The sequence below is a fragment of the Myodes glareolus genome, chromosome X (assembly GCF_982192425.1).
Source record: "Myodes glareolus chromosome X, mMyoGla1.1, whole genome shotgun sequence".
In the NCBI taxonomy this organism is placed as follows: Eukaryota; Metazoa; Chordata; class Mammalia; order Rodentia; family Cricetidae; genus Myodes; species Myodes glareolus.
The window spans coordinates 129218665-129238968 of record NC_142053.1 but is presented as its reverse complement, the minus strand read 5'-3'; the positions used below and the strand labels follow the sequence as shown (position 1 = coordinate 129238968).

Below are 20304 nucleotides of genomic sequence, written 5' to 3'. Positions count from 1 at the left end.
CTCTTATTCTTTTACTATGAAAACTAAGATTGCTGACTTTGTATACACAGAGGGCCTGGTGCAGAGAGATCCATGTTAGCCCTTTGCTTGCTGCTTCCAAGAGGTTCTCAGACGTTCCAAAATGGAAGAAATATCTGCATTGCCCTTGTGTATGTGAACCTGCATCCAACTCACAAGTTTCTTGGGGCCCACACCCTCAGCTTAATCTCAACCAGTGAAGAGAAGTTGTTGGGACTTGGAGGCACATAAATAAAAGTACCTCTGATCCCTAGGTTTGGTAGTAAGACCCCTCTTTAGGATTCTGTGCCACTGTACCAGTGAGCAAGCAGAAAGTTCAGGGAACTCCTTCTCCAGTGTTCGACGTCTATGCAGGTCACAGGTGCCCAGTCCACTCTCTTTTCTTTTTTGGGGGGGGGGGTGGGGTGGGGTGGGGTTTCCAAGACAGGGTTTCTCTGTGTAGCCCTGGATGTCCTGGAACTCACTCTGTAGACCAGGCTGGCCTTGAACTCACAGAGATCTGCCTGCCTCTGCCTCCCGTGTGCTGGGATTAAAGAAGGTGCCCCACCACCTCACCACCCCACCCACTAGTGGCCCATTTTTTTTTCTCAAACTGTATTTTTGCAGAATGCAAGAACTATGGCGTTCACTGGGATTCTTACTTACAGCCCCACTGTCCCATTGAAGGGCATTTTGACTTCTTGCTTAGGTTGTGATCAAGCGTCAATGCAAGGTTGTACCCCCCAGCCCCGGTTTTCTGAGACATGGTTTCCGGAACTCACAGAAATGGACCTGCCTCCCAGGTGCTGGGATTAAAGGCATGCATTAAAGGTGGTGGTGGCAGAGGCAGCGGCATACACCTTTAATCCTAGCACTCGGCAGGCAGAGGCAGGCAGATCTCTGAGTTCGAGGCTGATCTGGTCTACAGAATGAGTTCCAGGACTGCCAAGGTTACACAGAGAAAATCTGTTTCGAAGGGATAGAATGGGAAATGCATCACCACCCCTAGTCTCTATTGTTGTTTCTTTTATAAATTTAACATCCAATATCTCTGGATTTCCTGGCCTCTATTGTTGCTCAAGTACTCGAGTACTTTTTCACGTCACCGCCTCTCCTTGAAGACAAACCTCTGCTTTATTTTAATATAGCAGATATAGGAAAATGCTAGAAGTCTCCAGCCCACCACTTTCCTCTCCTGATTGTGCTCTTTGAAATAATCCTTTAATTTTTTGACTAAAATATGTAATTATAATATCAAGATTACCCACATTTCTCATTGTAACTTGTTCATTTTGCATAAAATCTAAAATAGATAATTTGAGCTCACAAATACACCTGTTTCTTTCCAAGAATTTTATAATGTAACCATTTGGATGTCTTTGATATATTTAAGGTTAAGTTTTGAATGCATGTCAGGTGGGCATTTAGCTTCATTCTCTTGTACGTGGATGGTCACTAGTCACAGCACCATCTGGTGAAAACACCGTTCTTTTTAGCCTTGCTTGGTACCTTTTCAGAAATTGTCAATAAAAATGACAGCTTGTTTCTAGGCTCCTGATTTTATTTCATTAATCAATATGTCTATCATGCACCATTTTGCTCATTGTACTTCTGTACTAAATTTTCATATCTGAAAAAAATAAGATATCCTGAAAAGGTTTTGGATAGTCGAGTTCCATCACTCTTCTATGACCTTCATATCATCTTGGAACTTCTGAAGGTAATGTGAACTCGGATACAGATTACACTGCACATTTCAGAGACTGGCATCATCTGGATACTATTGAGTCTTTGGCCCATGACATGCCTATCACTAGTTATCATTGGGTTCAAGAAGTCCATGATTTCTATTTGTAGTTTTGGTGTTCCTTCAATAGTTTTAAAGCTCTAAAGGGCAATGAGATACAGCATTTTTAATGTACTTGCTCAGAATGTATTAATTGTACATGGAATAGAAATAATTATCAGTGTATTTGTGATTATTTTTTTCCAGATCCCTTGCTTCTGGGGCAAGGACTAATTTCAGTGTTCAGAATCAAATATATTTCACACCTTTTCAAAAATATTTTTCAGCTTTAACTATTACTTGAACAAATTATGTGATCATTATATATACTAACCTATAGGCATGTTTATATGTTGCTTTCGGATATGCTGTGTAATTAGAAAAAAAGTACTTTTCCATTTTTATAATTCAGAAGTCAGAATTCTTCTTAAACCTCTGTCTTACAATTGTTATAGTACATACACAATTTTCCTGTGAATCTCTAATCCCTCCCCCAAACCCTTGTTGGCAGTATTCCTGGTCTAGGCTCTGGCACTTTGGAGGACTAATCCGGGGACCTGCTGTGTTAGGCAAGTGCTTTAGCATTCAGCTACATCATTTGTCTTTTAAACCCCCAATCATGAATAATTAATGAGCAATTCATTAACTATGTCAAGTGTAAGAATACGCAATTAAAGTTTTACCATATTATGTGTGATTTTACCACACAATGCCTATAAATATTTGTAATTAGGATACTCACTGTATTTAATTATGGCCATTTAAGAAGTAGCAAATTAGAAAAAGAAGCCTACAAACCATCTTGACCAATAAAATAGTTAGGCTGTGGAATCCAGGATGAGGATTCCACATATTATCCACGTATTATCCAGGCCATAATACGGCATAAATCAACTGTCAGTTAATACAGCTTACTGGCAAGCCAACTCTTAAGATTTTACCTACCCATGCATTTCCTGCCATAGTCACACTACCGTGATGAATAGATGGCCATCTATAGAAAAAGGTCAGATTTGTGAACTAATTTTAGAATTAATTTTATATTTAGAATTTTCACATAATACTTAATTCAAACTCAAAATTTAGTAGATAATAGTCAAATAGCTATAATACAGCAACAAGACAAAATTTATTTGGACATTAATGCATTTATGCAACTTTAATGTAATACAGCAAAGACTGGGTGTCAACAAAAGAGAGCAATGATTGGCTTCTGCAGGACCATGTCAAGGGCTTGCTTTGGTGAGTTTACCATGATCCACACACACCATGGCCTTCAGTCCTAGAAGTCTACAACCCGATCTTGCCCACGTCCTAAATTCATCCAAATTCTGGAGGTGAAATCACAGTCATTACATCATAATACTGAAAGATATAAAAAGAGAAATATATTCATTTACAATGAGAAATGCAATTATACAGGTCAAACACGTGTTCAGAAGGCAATGCTTCAGATCCCCTTCTAAGCAGGCTATAGAAGAATAGGGTACTGATAATCTGCTAGTGCTCGAATTCAAAATGTGTTTGAATGCAAAAAAAAAAGCTTTTGTGTCAATGAGATCAGATGTCTCTACTACCCTTAGTGTAATTGTCTTCCAGAGAATTGCTGGAATGCCTAGTTCAGCAGCTCTTGCTTTCCTATGTACCATCATCCATCACCTAGGACCAATGCTGCTTCACTGCCCTTGACTACCTACTTACGTTCTTTAGAAAATTCATATTTAAACAACATAAATAGAAACCCTCTTGTCACCAGACTTTTACCATTTCTCAGATTTCCCTCTATCTTTAGATAAAAACATCAGCATCAATTACTTCTTTACCATTGTCTATGCATGTATGTATAAATGTTTGTACATACACATACATGGTAGTTACAATACAGTATTTTAGATTTGTAGTTTGGAATATGAATTACATCATCAGTTTATATACTTCTTCACTAATTTTTTTACCTATTTAAGTTCTAGCTGTTTTTCTTTTTGTGATAATATCTTACTACCACTGTACAGCCAGGGCTAGTCTCAAACTCAGAATTTCCCTCCTGCCTGTTGCCCAAGTGCAGGGATTATGGGTGTGTACCACCATGCCCTGCTCCCTTAATAAGATTTCTTTATAAAATTTGACTTATCTCACTATTTCAGTTGTCTCATTATATTATATGGTAATATTACCTATTAAATTATTCCTCTGTTAAATGGCATCAAGTGTGATTGCAGCTTTTACTTATGAAAAACAATAAAGTCAATTTATTCTTATATAGAGTCACTTTCATCAACTCCACAAATGAAAGACAGGTCAAAATACATACCTGGAAAAATGCTGATGCTGTTAAAAATCTTTCAACTGCTTATACTTTCATTGTATGTAATTAACATATTATATATTTGGCATTATCATTTATAAAACTGAGGATTATGGAGAATTCATCTTTTGTGTGTTTATAGGGTGTGTGTGTATGTGTGTGCATGTGTATGTATACATTCACATGTGGGTTTACATGTTCCATGATGTGCATGTGGATGTCAGAAGATAATCTCGGATGTTGGTTCTCACCTTCCACCTTGTCTGACACAGGGTCTCTCTGTTGGTCACAGGTGCAGAGGCCAGGCTAGCTGGCCCACAAGCTTCCAAGGATTCACCTCCCATCTTGCCGTAGGAGTGCTGGGATACAGATGTGTGGTTCCATACCCAGTTTTACCTGGTTTATGGGGACTCGAACTCAGGGCTTCACACTCATGCAGCAAGCACTTTACCCACTGAGTCATCTCCCAAGAATTTTGACTACTACAAATAGAATGAACTAATAGTGAATTTGTAAAATTGGGGATTTCCCTCCTGTCTCTGTTTCCCAAGTGCTGAGATTATAGTATACACCACCACACCCACCAAGTTCACTTCATAAACATTCTTTATAAAAACTGGCTTACCTCAATATTTTATTGGTTCACAATATTACTTTATATGACAATGTTAATTTCTTTAATCATTCAGTTGTTAAATGGCATTGAGTATGATTAGTTAGTCCAAACAAGAAGTTCCACAACAGTTGATTTATGACAGAATGGGGATGGCTCCTGTTTGTATGTTCAGTTTTGGATTCAACAGATTTAACTGCCGTTTGACTTCCAGTAAAGAATGCACAAAGTCATTCATCATGGTTGACCATATACATTCCATCTTCCATGACCTGTCCATTCTTTTAATTCATGTTTTTGTACTAAAAGACAGGACTATTTGATATGCTATTAGAAGTAATTAATGAATTATTCACTATACACATTTGCATGTGTGCATTAATGTAACCGGAGTGTATATCAACTGTTTTCATATTTGTTTATGATTTCTTTCTTTATATACAAGCTTGAAAGTTTCATTAAGATTATTTTAAGGTAGATATAGTAATAAGGGATAAAAATTTAAAATGTATAAAGACAAGATTAGAAGCTGGGTGTAGTGCATACATGCCTGTAATCTCAGCATTTGGGAAGTTGAGGCAGGATAATTAGGCTGGCTAAGAAAGACCCTATGTCTAAAAAAACGAGAGAAAGAAAAGTTTAGTAATTTTTTCCCAATAAGTCCCATTTCTAGCCTCTGCAGGTTGACAGATGTAGTCTAGAGTACATGCTCCACATTTTTATAATCATCATAAACAGATATAGACAAATATGTAGGTTTCCCATTTGTTATTAAAATGAGTTTATATAATATACATTATTATGCAATGTTTTCATTACTTATCATTTTATATTTAGTATATATTATAGATTTAATATGCTCTTGAATATTTATATAATAGTATACCACAAGATTCTACAACTTAATAATTCTCTAAATAAAGGGCATGGAGTGTCTTTCCAATTGTTTTCCTTTTATTGTTTTTTGAGACAGGGTTTCTCTGTGTAGTCCTGGCTGTCTTAGAACTCACTCTGTAGACCAGGCTGGTCTCAAACTCAAAGAGATCCATCTGCTTCTGCCTCCTGATTGCTGGGAGTAAAGGCATGTGCTATTACCACCTGGTTCCAATTGTTTTCATAAATATCCAAATATATTCTCAGCCTGTTGGATTATGAGGCAAACCAAATTTCAAGTTTCCCCAAGTATCTACCTGCCAGGAAATAGATCCCAAACTCTGTTGATATTTAACTCCCTTGTATAAACTGGCATCATATTTCCATATAAATGACAAGCATGCTTACATTCTCATATATATATATCATAGATTACTTGCAATGCCTAAAACAATATAAATGCTATGCAAATAGTTGTTATATTGTTTAAGTAGTCATACAAAAAAGTCTACCAGCAAAACAATCATAGATTCATTAATACAGTATAGGACAACCACAGCAACAAAAGGACATTGTCAATCAGGGGCTAGAGCTAACTAAATCCACCAACACAGAGCCTTTGACGGAAGGCCAACTATGATCTCTTAAAATAGATATAATAATCCATTCTCTACATGTCCCTACATGAGACAGACTTCAGACAGAACTAGTACCTCTTTTACTTTAAGTTTATGAAACATAAAATAAACATTTGATAGCTACATATCAGCACAATTATGAGGTTATATAAACAATTTTTTAAAAAAATTACCTTTAGCTTTTTTAAATCTAGTATTTCATCTTCAAAAACAAATTATAAGTAGGATGTGGTAACACATGACTGGAATTCTAGCACTTGGGAGGTAAATGTAGTCAGATCAGGAGACTGAAAGCAACCCACTGTGGTGAGTTCCAAGCAAGCCTGGGCTCCATAGCAAGAGGCTATCTAAAAGAATTTATACCTAAAATTCCATTGGAGACCTTTGTAAAAGCTACACTAACCTGCTAAATAGATTTAAATTTTCCTTCCAAATATAATATTTTACAAGATGATACACTGAGTCTTATATTTATTTTAGGAGGCATTTTTTGGTGCTATGGAACAAACCCAGGGACTCATACAAGATAGGCATGTTTTCTATCAATGAACTATATGCTTAATGTACGATGCAGTGCTTTATGAACTAATATTTTACTTTGTTTTTCAAAATGTCTATACATTTGCAAACCAATAATCCCTAGAGAAACATTACAGAAAACAAGCAAAAACAAAAAAAAAGTGTTAAGAAACACATTGTGACTGATGGACAAATGAAAAACTTTCATTTGTACCAAGTAAATGTCAACTTACACAGGCAATATAAACAAGTCAGAGAAAGAAATCCTTTCCTCAAATAGGAAAAGCATCAATGCACACAAAATATAAGGAGTGAAGGAAGTAAAGAATAAGATGCACACTTTGATATGATTTGAAATGGTAGGACAAAAACCATAAAAAGATGCAGAGAAATTACAGTTAATTCTTTTTGAAAGAGGTTGTGCGACATTGAAAGGGGGAATCTCACCATTCACTTGTCTAGATCTCTACACGTCTCTGCCTCCTCTTATCTCTCACAGCTGAAGTGGTGGCCTTGTATCTAATACAAAACTTAGGAAAACTTGCTCAGTGGTTGATGAATGACAGACATTTGCTACTATTTGTGAGTTTGGTTTTGGACTCATCATATTTAAACTGTTGTTCCAGTAAAGAATGCACAGAACGCTTATTTCTCAATTCAGTTCACAGAAAAGTGCCAGAATGCATTGGGAGGACAACTTACAAATTTGTCAAGAAGCTCCGAGCATTCCCAGTGTGGCCTATGCTGCCCACGAAGGAGGTACAAGTGAAGAGAAAGCATTGGTCATATTGAGAAAATACCAGCATTTCATGGCATAGTATTCTATATGCACTTAGTGTTCTAGAGACCCATCACCTCCAAAGGTGAAACCCTAGAACAACACAAGTAGCAGCATGGAGGTCAATGAACCCTAACATTGAATCATGTAGGGATAGGTCATTGGTCACTGACTTAGGCATTGGGCCATTGATGCTGGTATCCTTTGTGAAAATCAGCAGTGTGACCAATCCTGAGAGCTACAGGCATGCTGGATCGGGTCCCTTCTTTCATCACAGGAACACCGATGGGGGTGGGGACACAACAGTAGAGTGGTTAGGCATTTGTACTTGAAAGTTCCAGGCCTCTGTCAGTGGGAGCCTACCACCATAACTGCCTCTCCCTTTTCAGAGTGGAAGCAAGGTGCCTTTCCTTCTTTCAGAAAGTCCAGTTAAAGTGTCAGCCAGGAGACATATGCTACTAGCATTTACTCTGTGCTTTCAACTGATGGGTACCACTTACACTTTCCTCTGGATAGTCACAGATCACAGCTAAAACTCTTTCCCTGCCCACCTGTTGATGTGGTACTTGAACCTTTCCAACCACTAGGAAAGATGAAGAAAGTGCTGAGAAAGAGGCTAAGAAACTAGGGACTAGTGCGCTAGGGGGCTTACAGGAATCCTGTTCAAGCAGCAGCTTGACCTTCCCCTCCCTTTGGCCCTCTCAGTTTCCCTTGGTTCCTGCTCTTACAAGAAGAAAAAAAAAATTAAAAAGTTAAAACACATGTAGTTCCCTGTGACCCCATAGGAAAATTCAAGTCATAGTCCAGCTCTCCACAGCAAAAAGTGCTGGTCACAGTACTGACTTGATCATAATTTTGCTGCAGGATTACTTTCTGACAGGCCTGTGAATTCAGCTGGGGACCATACTGTAACCTTGAGCCAAGCCAAGAAAACGGCCAGGAAAGACATCCACAGGGTAGAAGACACGGGTGTCTCTTATATGAGCACCCATGTGCAGAGAATGGACTGACCATCACCAGAGAATCCAGAGAAGGCCACCAAATAGCTCACATGCCTGAAATCTTTCTTTAGAGCATTTACTCTGCCCTGTTCTGTTCTCTCACCAATTAGGAATGGGCCAGAAGGGAAAGCATGGGACATGGAAGGCTAAGGGGATGTTTCCTGGCTCCAGAGCTTTGGAATGGGCAATAACTCACATATCTAGTGAAGAGACAATAGGAACTCCCTCCTTCCTGGAAAGGGTCATAATACCAAAAGGACTCTTGTTCATATCAGGCCCCTCTAATAAGTACAAAGGCATTGATCCAGCTGTAGGCCTAAAGGACCTAAAGATAGTAGAAGATGAGTTTGAATTGTACCCTTGTTTTTGTCACCAGCACAGTTTAATGGGACAGAGATGGCCCCAAGGCCAACTGAGCGTTTCAATATAATAAAAAAAAGTAGTATTTTATTTTACCCTAGGTCTCTGGGCTATCTAGTCTCAAGTCACCCAAGAAGTATTGGGTATGGATTCTATCTCATAGAGTGGGCCTTAAGTCAAATCAGACACTGGCTGGTTACGCTCAGAAGCTTTGCCAGGAATGATTGCACTAGTGTATCTTGAAGCCAGGACAGATTGTAGATCAAGGATTTTATGGCTGGGTAGTGGCTGGGTCGATTTTAAGTTTCTCTTTTGGTAGCCTTTAGAGTGCCTTCCTATATCAAAGACACTAGAATGGAGGCACCAGCTAGACCTCTCCATGTTTAATGAGTTGTGTATGTTGTCTTCAGCAATAGGCCCCACTGTCAGTTTGTGAAGAGCAACTCATTCTCTTAGCAACAGCCTGGGTTGTTTAGGGATTTCCATGGGACCTTTATTACTGGTCTTTTTTTAAAGTAGGGATAAAATGGCATTCTGCTACACTCATAGATCAATACCTTACTCAGTCATCATCAGAGAAGCTTCCTCCTGCAGCAGATGGAAACAAATACAAGACCCACAACCACACATTACAGGGAGTGGGGCATTGAACACACAGCTCTAATGGGATGTCTCCATCAAATCTCTCCCTCAGAGCTCAGGGAACCCCATGAAAAGAGGAGGCAGAAAGACAGCAAAAGACCAAAGGCCGCTAAATCAAGTCAGTGAAGGTCATATGAACTCACAGGGACTGAAGCAGCATGCACAAGGGCTGCACAGGTCTGCACCAGGTCCTCTGTGTATATACTATGGCTTTTAGTTTAGTGTTGTTATGGGATTCCTGAGTGTGTGAACTGGTTATCTCGGGATCTTTTCCTTCTGTTGATTTGTCTTATCCAACTTGGATACGATAGCTTTGTTTTTATCTTATTGTATTTTCTTTTGTTCCGTTGTTATCTCTTAGAAGCCTCTTCATTTCTAGTGAGAGAAAAGGAGTGGGTCCAGAGGAGAGGACAGGTGGCGAGGAGCCAGGAGGAGTAGAGGGAGGGGAAACTGTATTAGAGAAAAGTATTTTCAATAAAAGGGGAGAAACAAGCAAACCCAGCAAAGCTCTGTTGTTCACACCACTGTTCACACCACCATTCACAATTCACAAGGTGGAATTTAGCAACACGGAAATTTCTGAGTGTGTCAGAAGATGCAATAAATAATGGTTTCTTGAAGTAGAGGTCAGTCAGGGAATTGGGGTAAAATCCCCCGAGGTCGTGACAGATAAGAGGGCTTGTAAGGCAGATAGCAGAGATGTCAGAGTTCCAAATGTACTATGAAATTAGCCTGAAATAACAAGAAGAGAATCATAGTGGGATAAGAAATCCAATGAAGCTGGGCAGCTTGAGGCCAGCCTGGTCTACAAAGTGATTTCCAGGCAGGTCAGCCAGTGATACAAAGAGAAATCCTGTCCTGAAGAAAAAAAAACCATGAAAGGAAAAAGAAAAAAAGAAATCCAATGAACGACTTTTGTGCAGTTGGTATAAGGTGAAGTGCTCAATGGTAATACATCAGGCTTGAGAGAAAAGGCATATGTAATCTTGCAAGCCATTTAAGATTTTGTTGTAGATATGAGGAAATCATTAAAGAATTTTAAGCAGAGAAACATTATGGTTATATATATATTAGAGATATCATTCTTAAGGCTGTGTTAAAAGTGAAAAGGAAAAGTAAAAAAAAATCCCATATATTAAACCTTTTTCCATATATGACAGTTGCTTCCTGAATTTTCTTTCAAATCTGGACAGCAAACTCTCCCAGGACCTGCCCTCTACATCCCCTTCGTTCATCTTTCTCAGCTGCTCTTGAAATGTCGATGATCCTAGAGTTGATTTCAGACAGTTTTCTCTATGGATTTGTGCTTTAGAGTATCTAATTTGCTCCCTTGCTCTAAATGGTCACTCTTGATAGCAGTTTTTACCCTACTTATCAAAACTGCTCTTGTCACCTCAGAGCTTTACCAGCTTGCCAGGAATCTCTGCCTAGCGAGCTTACTCAAAATGGTAAAAAGTATCTATGTATTGCATTCTGTCCCTCAGACAGTGACTTCACACAATACTAAATTCAGAAACTTGAGAATTCCCTTCCTTTATATAGAACTCTTAATCTGTCATGAACATTTGCTGTTAGTTTGGCTAGCTTAGAATCTACAGTCCCAGGGCAGCTGTGAAGATATTTTGCTTTTCCTGTGGCTGATATCTACAACCAGCTGGCTTTAAGTAAGGAGATAGGAGATAATCTTGAGAGATCTGCTTTAGTCAGTTGATAGGCATGAAGAACAGAGATAAAACTCTGAGTTTTATCTCTGAAATATGCATCTTAGTTGTAGCCTAAGCTGGAGAATTTCAGGGGGCCCATCCCACGAACCTACTCTACAGATTTCAGACTTGTGCAATCAACCCAAGTCAATACACCGCAATTGTATATAATTTCTTATTACATATTTCCTACTGATCATGTTTCACAGGCTAAACCCTGATTAATATGCCATCTGATCAATATTGCAAAAAATATTCTTAATCCATTTCTCTGTATTTCATCCCAACTACCAGGGTTTTATTACTTGAAAGGTTTTCACATTATTAACTATCTTTTCAACCCAGTATCTTCCTATACTATCTTCTGCATGTAGACTGGTATATGAACATAACACTCTCCTTATAAGAGGAGACCTTATAAGAGACCGTGTTTTAAGGCAGGGTCTGACTATGTAGCCTGGGCTAGCCTGGACCTTGCTATGTAGACCAGCTTCATCTTGAACTCACAGAGAGCCACCTGCCTCTTCCTTCCAAGTGCTGGGATTAAAGGAGTGTGCTACCACATTTGGCTTTCCTTAAAAGTTTGGAATGACTTTATATTTCTTATTGATTTATTTGGAAACTTTTCAGTAAAGAGCACAAAATTTGCATATTCATGTTCCACATTACTCAATAGGTTCATCCTACATCCTAGGAAGTTACATGGCTTGTAGACCTAGCTACTATTATCTGTGTCCTCTAAAAGAACAGGCTGTCTTGAGCTCTGTACTTTTGGTCATTACAGTCTCACTACTTATTCTCTACTTGCCCTTGTGATGGTTTGAATGAGAAATGTCCCCAATATTTGACACTTGGTCCCCAGTGGATTAGTGCTGTTAGGAAATGTTATGAACGTGGTGGCACATGCCTGTAATCCTAGCAACTTGGGAGGTTGGGGCAGGATTGGTGCTTCAGAATTCAGGGCCAACCTCCTGGATTTCAGGAAATGTTATGGAACCTTTCTGAGCTAGAGCCTTTCTGGAGGAAGCAAGGAAGTGGGGGTGGCCATTAGGGGTGTAGAGCCTTGCCCCATTTCCTGTTAGCTCTCTCTGCTTCTTGTTCCTGGATAAAGTGTGATAAGCCAGCCTCTTGCTCCAGCTGACTGCTGACATGCCTTCCCCACCATTACAGATTGTCTCTCTGGAACTTAAACCAAAATAAACCCCTTCTTTCTCAGGTTGTTTTTGAACATAGTATTTTATCAGAGAAACAGAAAGTAACTAATACATTTTACCACTCCCCAGCCTTAATACCCAAGAGTACTCTTTAAGACCCAGCACAGACATCGATGCACACAAAAATTCATCCTGGTACTTCTCATCTAGGAAGTACAGCCTCTTGCATTCTCTTACATGGCATTATGTGCTAATTCCTAAGGAACTTACCAAACTGGTTTATGGCTTTAGTGGGTGAGTTAGACATCTTATTTTGGCAGTATGGGCACCTGGTACAATGTCTGTAATATAACAGATGTTTGCTTTAATATATGTTTAATATATGTTTAAAAAATATTTCTGCTGGTTGAATGAAAGAATGGATTATCAAACACTGATTTATGGTTATGGTTAACTGCAATAATGGGATGTGTGGAGAGCAGAATAATAGGTACATAAAGGGGTTCATGTAATAATTCTCGGGACTAGAAACTATATAGCTTTACATGGTAAAAGAACTCTGGTGATATAGTTCAGTTATGTATGTTTCAGGAATACAGAAGAATTTCCTCTGGATTAACTGGGTGGCATACTCTGGCTGATTGTATATTAAACATAGAAATCCTTTTCCTACCTGAGCAGAGAGAGGGTGGATGAGAATAGGAAATGGAGAAGTTTTAAATTTGAGAGGCACTCAACTTAGAGTTGGTGTTGAAGACAATGAAAGAGGATCACAAATGAAGGACCTCTAAAAGCTGAGGACACCCGTCAGCTGCCATTCAACAAGGAAATGGAACTCTCACTCTTAGCTTTGTAAGGAACTCAGTTCTACCAGCAACGTAAGGAGCAGAGAAGGAATTGTCTTCTAGAACCTCTGGGAAGAAATGCAGCTGGTCAGCACTCTGATTTAACCAGATGAAACCTACACCAGATCTATAGCAGTGTAATATAATAAAGTTGTTACTTTGAGCCCTAAATTTACAGCAAACTAAAGAATGCAAGAAAACAGGATATATAGCAAAAAATGGAGTGAGGTGGGGCATGGTGGTGCACGCCTTTAATCCTAGCACTCAGAAGGCAGAGGCAGGCGGATCTCTGTGAGTTCCAGGCCTCTCAGGGCTACATAGAAAGACCCTATCTCAACAGAAAGATGACTAGATTAAAGAACTGAAAAGCAAATGCCATCGCCACAATGAAATCTTGCAAACAAAATAGATTCTAAGGAAAGATTTAAGAAAAGGGTCACAAAAAGGATAAAAGATGTATCCTAGACTTTACTTGGATCTAGGAGACTAATACAACATGGTAACACATTTAACAGATATTTATAGACCCCTATATATAACAGGTGGAATATACAAACCTCTTACAAACAAACAAGCAATAGTAATCATTAAGATCTCTAAGACATTCGGCAAATTTCAACAACTATGAAACCATGTTTATACTCTAAAATTAAATGTGAAATAACAAAAGATTAAAAGAAAAAGATCCATAGATTCACACCTCAGTTTGCAAATATGATCTCCCAGGAACACAGTCAAATAGAGAAATGGTCAATGGGGTAGAAAATATATGAGCCTGAAAGTAAGGAAGAAAAGAAATGTTAAAATAAATATCTCTCAAAGAATGGTGACATGCCAAGGGGTAGAGAAAACAAGTTGAATAAAATAATTACGATAGCAACAGGTTATTTATAAAATAACATAAAAATTTAGGTGTTTAAATATAATAAATACAGAAAAGCTTTCTCTCCAAGTAGAATATACACTAGTAAATGCAATAAAATGATGGAGCTTGAAATTTATTATTCTGTAGTCATCATAGTAAAAACATTTAATCAAGAATAATCATCAGATGCAAAAACTAGAAGATAGTTTGATGAGGAACAGAAAAGATATACAATATCCAAGTATTCAGAGCAAAATTATTGACTGTAACGAGAAAACAAAGGGTTAATCTAACAAAATCCCAGCAACTTAATCAAGAAGTCAATGTGGATATGACATCTGCATCATGAGCAAGTTATGACTATGACGCCCAGAGAAAAACTTAATATGAATTCTGTAGTCTTCCTGCCAACATACATCATCAAAATATAAAAAGGAGGAAATGATACTGACACCTAAATTGAGGAGCCTTCTACATCACTTATATTTTGAAAAATTGTCAATGTCAACAAAGACAAAGAAGATTGAAGAAACTTCCTGATCAAGGACTAGAAAGACACACACACACACACACACACACACACACACACAAAACTAAGTATAACACATCATCCTGGACTGCAATTTCAACCATGAAAACAGATAATGTATGAGAAAATTTTTATTCCAAGTAAACACAGTGAAGTATTAAGAAGTATAGCAGAAATATAGCTGTAAATTCCTTTTAGATGGCAGAAGGAAAGAGAATGGTAGGGTAAATGTGGCAAAATACTTGCTGATAAATGTGGAGAGAGATGTGGGAGGTTTTCTATAATATCCTCATGGTTTAACTGTGGATTTCAATTAAACATCCTAACCATGATCTTTGTATTGAAGAAAGAAAAAAGCTTTCAGTTTTTGTTTTGTTTGTAGACAAGGTGTCACTATGTAGCTAGCATTATGTAGCTAGTCTGACTCACTCTATATACTAGGCTGGCCTCACACTCAGAGATCCACCTGTCTCTGCCTCCTGGATCCTGGAATTAAAGGTGTGTGCCACCATACCTAGCAAAAAAAAAGTTTTATATTACCAAATTCTATTGAGATGTGCTGCATGTATGTAAATTTCTTTTCTATTGTTGCTGCGAGAAAGTTTAAAAATACTTTAAAGTGACAGAAAATAAAACTTAACCTATAGTTTGGTGAATGGTTTCATAATACAATTATTTTAAAAAGAATGCATAAATAACTGGAAATTTAAAAAGCAAAACTCTTCAGCTGGGGCTGGAGAGATGGCTGGTTCAGCAGTTAAGAGCACTTGTTGCTCTTGCAGAGGATCCGAGTTCAGTTCCCAGAACCCACATGGTCATCTGTAGTTCCAGTTCCAGAGGATCCAATGCTCTCCTCTGACATCCCTAAGCATTAAGCATACATATTTACATGCAGGCAAAACACCCACACATATAAAATTGTCAAATTAAAAAATCATTTGGAGACATTATAAAGCTATAATTGTTAAAGTATAACAAAATAATAAACAAATTCTTACAAAGTAATAGAGAATAATTTGTAGTTTTCACTTTTTTAGAAAAGAAATCATAATGAGCTAGAGTCCAATTCATTAAATCAGAAAATGAACAAATGAAGGGGAACTAGAAGAAAAATAAATATAGATTAAATAATTAAAAGAGAAAGCAGGGCTGGAGAGATGGATCAGTAAGCAAACTGCTCGCTATTCAAGCAAAAAGACCTAAATTCTAACTCTAGCACCTAAATAAAAGCTGGACATGGTGGCCAGGCTTGTAATCCCAGTGCTGGGGAGGTAGGGACTGTGGTCACCTGGGCTCACTGGCCAGTCAGCCTATCCTCATCAGGATTCAGTAACAGCTCTTGTCTCAAAAAACAAAACAAAACAAAACACAAACAGACAAAAGACAAAAAAAAAGCGGATGATTATTGAAGACCAATATAGGAGGCTAATCTGTCCTATCCCCATCCCCCAAAATAAAGAAGTCTTGTTAAAACCAAAATAAGGAAATTCATTAAAATTATTGTAAAATTATGTGTAACTTATCACATTCTCATGTTGTCATATGAATGGGGAAAATACTTATGCAAGTAGATATAGACAAAATATTTGGGAAAAAAAAAACTCCATACCCATTCACAATAAGTCTTCTCAGCAAACTATAAAAATTGAATTGAATAAACTGTATGTCCTGGCAATGCTGAAAGCCTGCATGGGCAGTCATATATGGCGGTTCTGTTGAACTTGTCCATATTGGGTTTCACGGTCTAAGTTGATGAGGACGACTGACCAGGTCTCTTCCTCAAGAGAGCACCAGATCTCATTACAGATGGTTGTGAGCCACCATGTGGTTGCTGGGAATTGAACTCAGGACCTTTGGAAGAGCAGGCAGTGCTCTTAACTGCTGATCCATCTCTCCAGCTAACTGTGAATACTAATTAATTTTCATCTGGGTGGTGGTTGCCCGTGCCTTTAATCCCAACACTCAGGAGACAGAGGCAGGAAGAGCTCTGTGAGTTCAAAGTCAGCCTGATCTACAGAGTGAGTTCCAGGACAGCCAGGGCTGTTACACAGAGAAACCCTGTTTCAAAACACCCCCTCCCCCTGAAAAAAAAAAAAAACAATTTCCTTGGGCAAACTAAAAAATGCATATTGGTGAAAAAAAAAGACAGTGCCAATACAATATAATTAAAAATAGCCCAAGACAATCTATAAATTACTAGAAAAATATAATTCAGAAAGGATGCATGTTATAAAATCAATATAAAAGTACAAATCATTTTCCCCTTTACTAGTAACAATTAGAAAATGGGCTTTAAAAAGATTCACTTTGGAGAAACAATAAAGTAATCAGCAGTATATTTACTAAAATGCTTTGCAAATTTACCTGGCTAGTTTTTGGTGCATATGGTTTCAATTTTACCATTAATGCTAGCTTTGGGGGTTTTGTCGGTTATTTTGAACATGTCATTTTCAATTCCTTTCTTCTTTCTTTACATGCATTTTTAGTAAAGAAAAAAAAGAAAACAAAACAAAAAGATTACCTTTAGCAACACAACTTCCAGGTGCGGGACACCAGCAAAAGCAGAGTAGCGTTGGCAAGAATCTTCATGATTGTCAATGGGTGAACTGTGTTACAAACGCACCAAGGAAATGGAGTCATACTGCAACCTCTCAACGACTGGAAAACAGGAAGCAAGGTGAAGTCATTCTGTCTGTCACATTCAGTCTGACTCATCTTCCCTTGGCTTTTCCAATTCCTTACGTTCCTTTCCGCTCCCAATTAAATGATAGAATTCCTATTAAATAGGTCCGCAGTATTAGGGGGCATGTTCTGCACTGCAGCTTAGAGCATCAAGTCTCTAGAACCAAGCATTTTCTTTTTAATCATATCTCAACATGGGCACTTTGTGTCTCACCACTTGTAGTAACTTACAAACTTACTGGCCTTATTCAAACATCCTTTGGTGGATATGTGATTAAACTCTAACATGCCAAACCCTTTAGAAAATGTATGGGACACAAAAATTTCCACTAAGTATTCGCCGTTAACAATTTTTTATGATTTAAATCACTAGGGAGAAATTAAGTAGCTCCTACACATTTCTTGCCCTGAATAGCTTCCTTTGTTTTCTAGGTGAGCATCTCTCTCCCTATAGCCTGCATTACCACATTTTGCCTTTGAATAGAGGTTTAAAAAAAAAAAAACAGGGGAAGAAAGGCCTATGGAATAACAATCAGCTGCTTTCAGATGAAACAGAACTCCTTCCTTTCTTATGCTTTAGCAACAAACCTGAACCCAGAAGGTCCACGGTTGCAAATGTTATTCATAACTTGCTTAAATATCTATTTCACTCCTGCTATGCAGTGGCTGCGCCTTAGCCATCTGCCCCCGCATCTCCCTGTGCAAGGCCTAACCACAGCAAGGACTCCAGAAACGCATGCGATGAAGAAGGATTGATGAGACTTGAGTCAAACCTGGTTCCCCCCCCCCTTTTTTTTTTGTTTTTACAATCTATAAGGCTCATTTAAAAAGGCTATTGCTTTACTGAAAGGAAAAATTAGTCTTAAAACACAAATGGCGCTTGTTTGGAAATCGCCCATGATATGATATTCCTAGATTCGAGAATAAACTGCGTACTCCTTAGCAAATGGTCAAAGCCTGTAGCTCATCTCTTTCACATAATCAGGATTACAGGCAAGCTGCCTCAGAACAAGCCTGCCCTGGGCCTTTCATCCTGGAAACAGTAGGCCTAACCAGCATTCCATCTCATATGGCAGATGTCACTCACCCATTAAGGCCCACCCAAAGTTTTCCCTTCTTCTTAGATGGCTCTCATTACTAACAAGCAGTGACTCGGTCCATCCATGATTTCTGAATACCTCGAACAAGCCCATTTTTATGGTACTTGGGTTTGAGCATCATTTTGTAACTTTTGTTTTCACTTACTAAATCCCATTTTACATTTAAAAAAAAAAAACCCTAGTTCTCAGAGCTCATCTTACAGGCCGTAGGCCTTGGGCACATCTTTGCTCTTTAACTAAGCATTTCCATTTAAATGGAAAAAAATTCCAATATACACAAAAGTAGAGAGAACAGTATAGTAAATCCCCATTCAGTTTTAATTTATCGACCAGGGAACATTTTGTTAGTACCTCCCTACACCGTGGCCTGTCATGAAAATCAAAATACTGCAGTTTACTTTAAAAACTCAATTATCTCACGCGAAATATCTTAATTATTTAATGCAATCAAATGCCCATTTCATCCAAGCGTACTTTGTAAAAGAGACATTCAATGCCTGTATGTTGTTTCTCTTCTTATTATTCTTATTCTTTTTTTTTTTAATTTGTGGAAAGAACAGGAAAAGGGAGAACAGCTGGGGAAAAGCATAATTAAGTTTCAGAGAGCCTGAATGTCCCAAATGAGAAAGAAAGTATCTGACCTGATTTAGGCTGGGAAAAATCTATTTCACTACTTCTCCGGAGGAGGAGGGTGCGACTTCAGTCCAGCAGATGCAGGAGGAGGCTCCGAGGGGAGAGTGGTACTACCTCCACTGGGAGTCCCTTCTGGATAATCCCACCGCGGAGCCAGGAGACAGCGCTTTTTTGGAGGCTTGGGTTCCCGCGTATTTCCTTGTGGGAGCGTGGTTCTCCCGGAGGCACAGGGTTGGTCCCCCATAGGTATGGCCGGACCAGAGCGTCAGTTTTCTCTGGTGGGCCCTGGCAAGGCCGAGAGATCTGAGATGGCGGATCCCCTCCAGGCACGGGGCTGGCTTCCTCCTGGTTTCGCTGTTACCGTATTTCCTGTATCCCTGAGACGTATATCCCTTCTCCGCCTCCGCAGCGCTCCGTTCCCCATCCCTTTTTAACCTTTCTACGAGAATGGAATGCAAAAAAAAAAGCACATTTAATAAAAAGCTTTTCCGTAGCACATCTAGCACATCTCTCCCACAGTTTAATTAACTATGGAGAGTTTTGTACAGTTTTATTTTAAAAATGTCAATTTGCCTGTAACTTGCCAACAAGGCATGTCTTAATTAATGGGTGTGTGGGAGGGTCGCGGGGGTGCTGTAACCAAAGAAATTAAGCATTTTACCGTGCAGTTTTATACACACATCACAGAATCATGAAAGCGGGTACAACCATCTAAAAAGCTGTATATAAATATGTTGACTAATTGGCTACAGTGTTAAGTTTCAAGCCGATTATGGAAATTGATGCCCAATAAATTCATCATGTATCATACAACCCAGAACCACTGTGGTTCCTCCATAGCTTTAAATTTTTGTCATCTTGAAAATTCACTGTATTTTTTTTTTCTCATTCCAACATCCAAGATTTTTCTGAAAACAGACAACTGGTGGCACTTCGTGTTTAATTGGCAACATTTTCTTTCTTTCTTAGGGCTATAGAAAACAATGACTCATCTTACTATTGTGCTATGTTATTATATTCTATGTTATATGGTAAGAAACCAGAAAGAATAACCAGAAGGTGCCACGAAACAGAGAAAAGGATTCTGCGTTTCTTTTATCTTCAGCTCTCAGTAACTTTAATGTCTCTGTCCCTTTGCCTAAACCACACTTTCCCACTTCTGCCCTCATTGTTTTAATGAAGAAGTTTCAACCCATAATGTCACAAGCATTCCCTTTTAACAAACTTTACTGTTCTCAAGCTCTTCAGTATTTAATTAATTAAATTATTGGAATTTGTTTT

The 20304-nt window shown here is 38.4% G+C and overlaps 1 protein-coding gene across 8 annotated transcripts; it reads right to left on the bottom strand.

The window, feature by feature from the left end:
- Positions 1-2893: 2893 nt before the first annotated feature.
- Nbdy (negative regulator of P-body association) lies at positions 2894-19392 on the bottom strand. 8 transcript variants are annotated; one of them, XM_048461413.3, is made up of 6 exons: positions 19032-19392; positions 17130-17266; positions 13915-13989; positions 12640-12710; positions 4340-4570; positions 2894-3148 (listed from the first exon to the last, which is right to left on the bottom strand). In XM_048461413.3, exon 1 carries the CDS (start codon positions 19265-19267, stop codon positions 19061-19063), a length of 207 nt encoding a protein of 68 aa, XP_048317370.1. In that variant the 5' UTR covers positions 19268-19392; the 3' UTR covers positions 2894-3148; positions 4340-4570; positions 12640-12710; positions 13915-13989; positions 17130-17266; positions 19032-19060. The 8 variants fall into 8 exon arrangements, with proteins under 8 accessions (XP_048317370.1, XP_048317372.1, XP_048317369.1 ...); XM_048461415.3 differs by having other exon boundaries at positions 4340-4484; XM_048461412.3 differs by lacking the exon at positions 4340-4570.
- Positions 19393-20304: the final 912 nt, after the last annotated feature.

What these genes read in the sequence shown, in the direction of transcription:
- Nbdy (XM_048461413.3), bottom strand. Translation starts at nt 19,267, where the DNA reads ATGGGGGACCAACCCTGTGCCTCCGGGAGAACCACGCTCCCACAAGGA.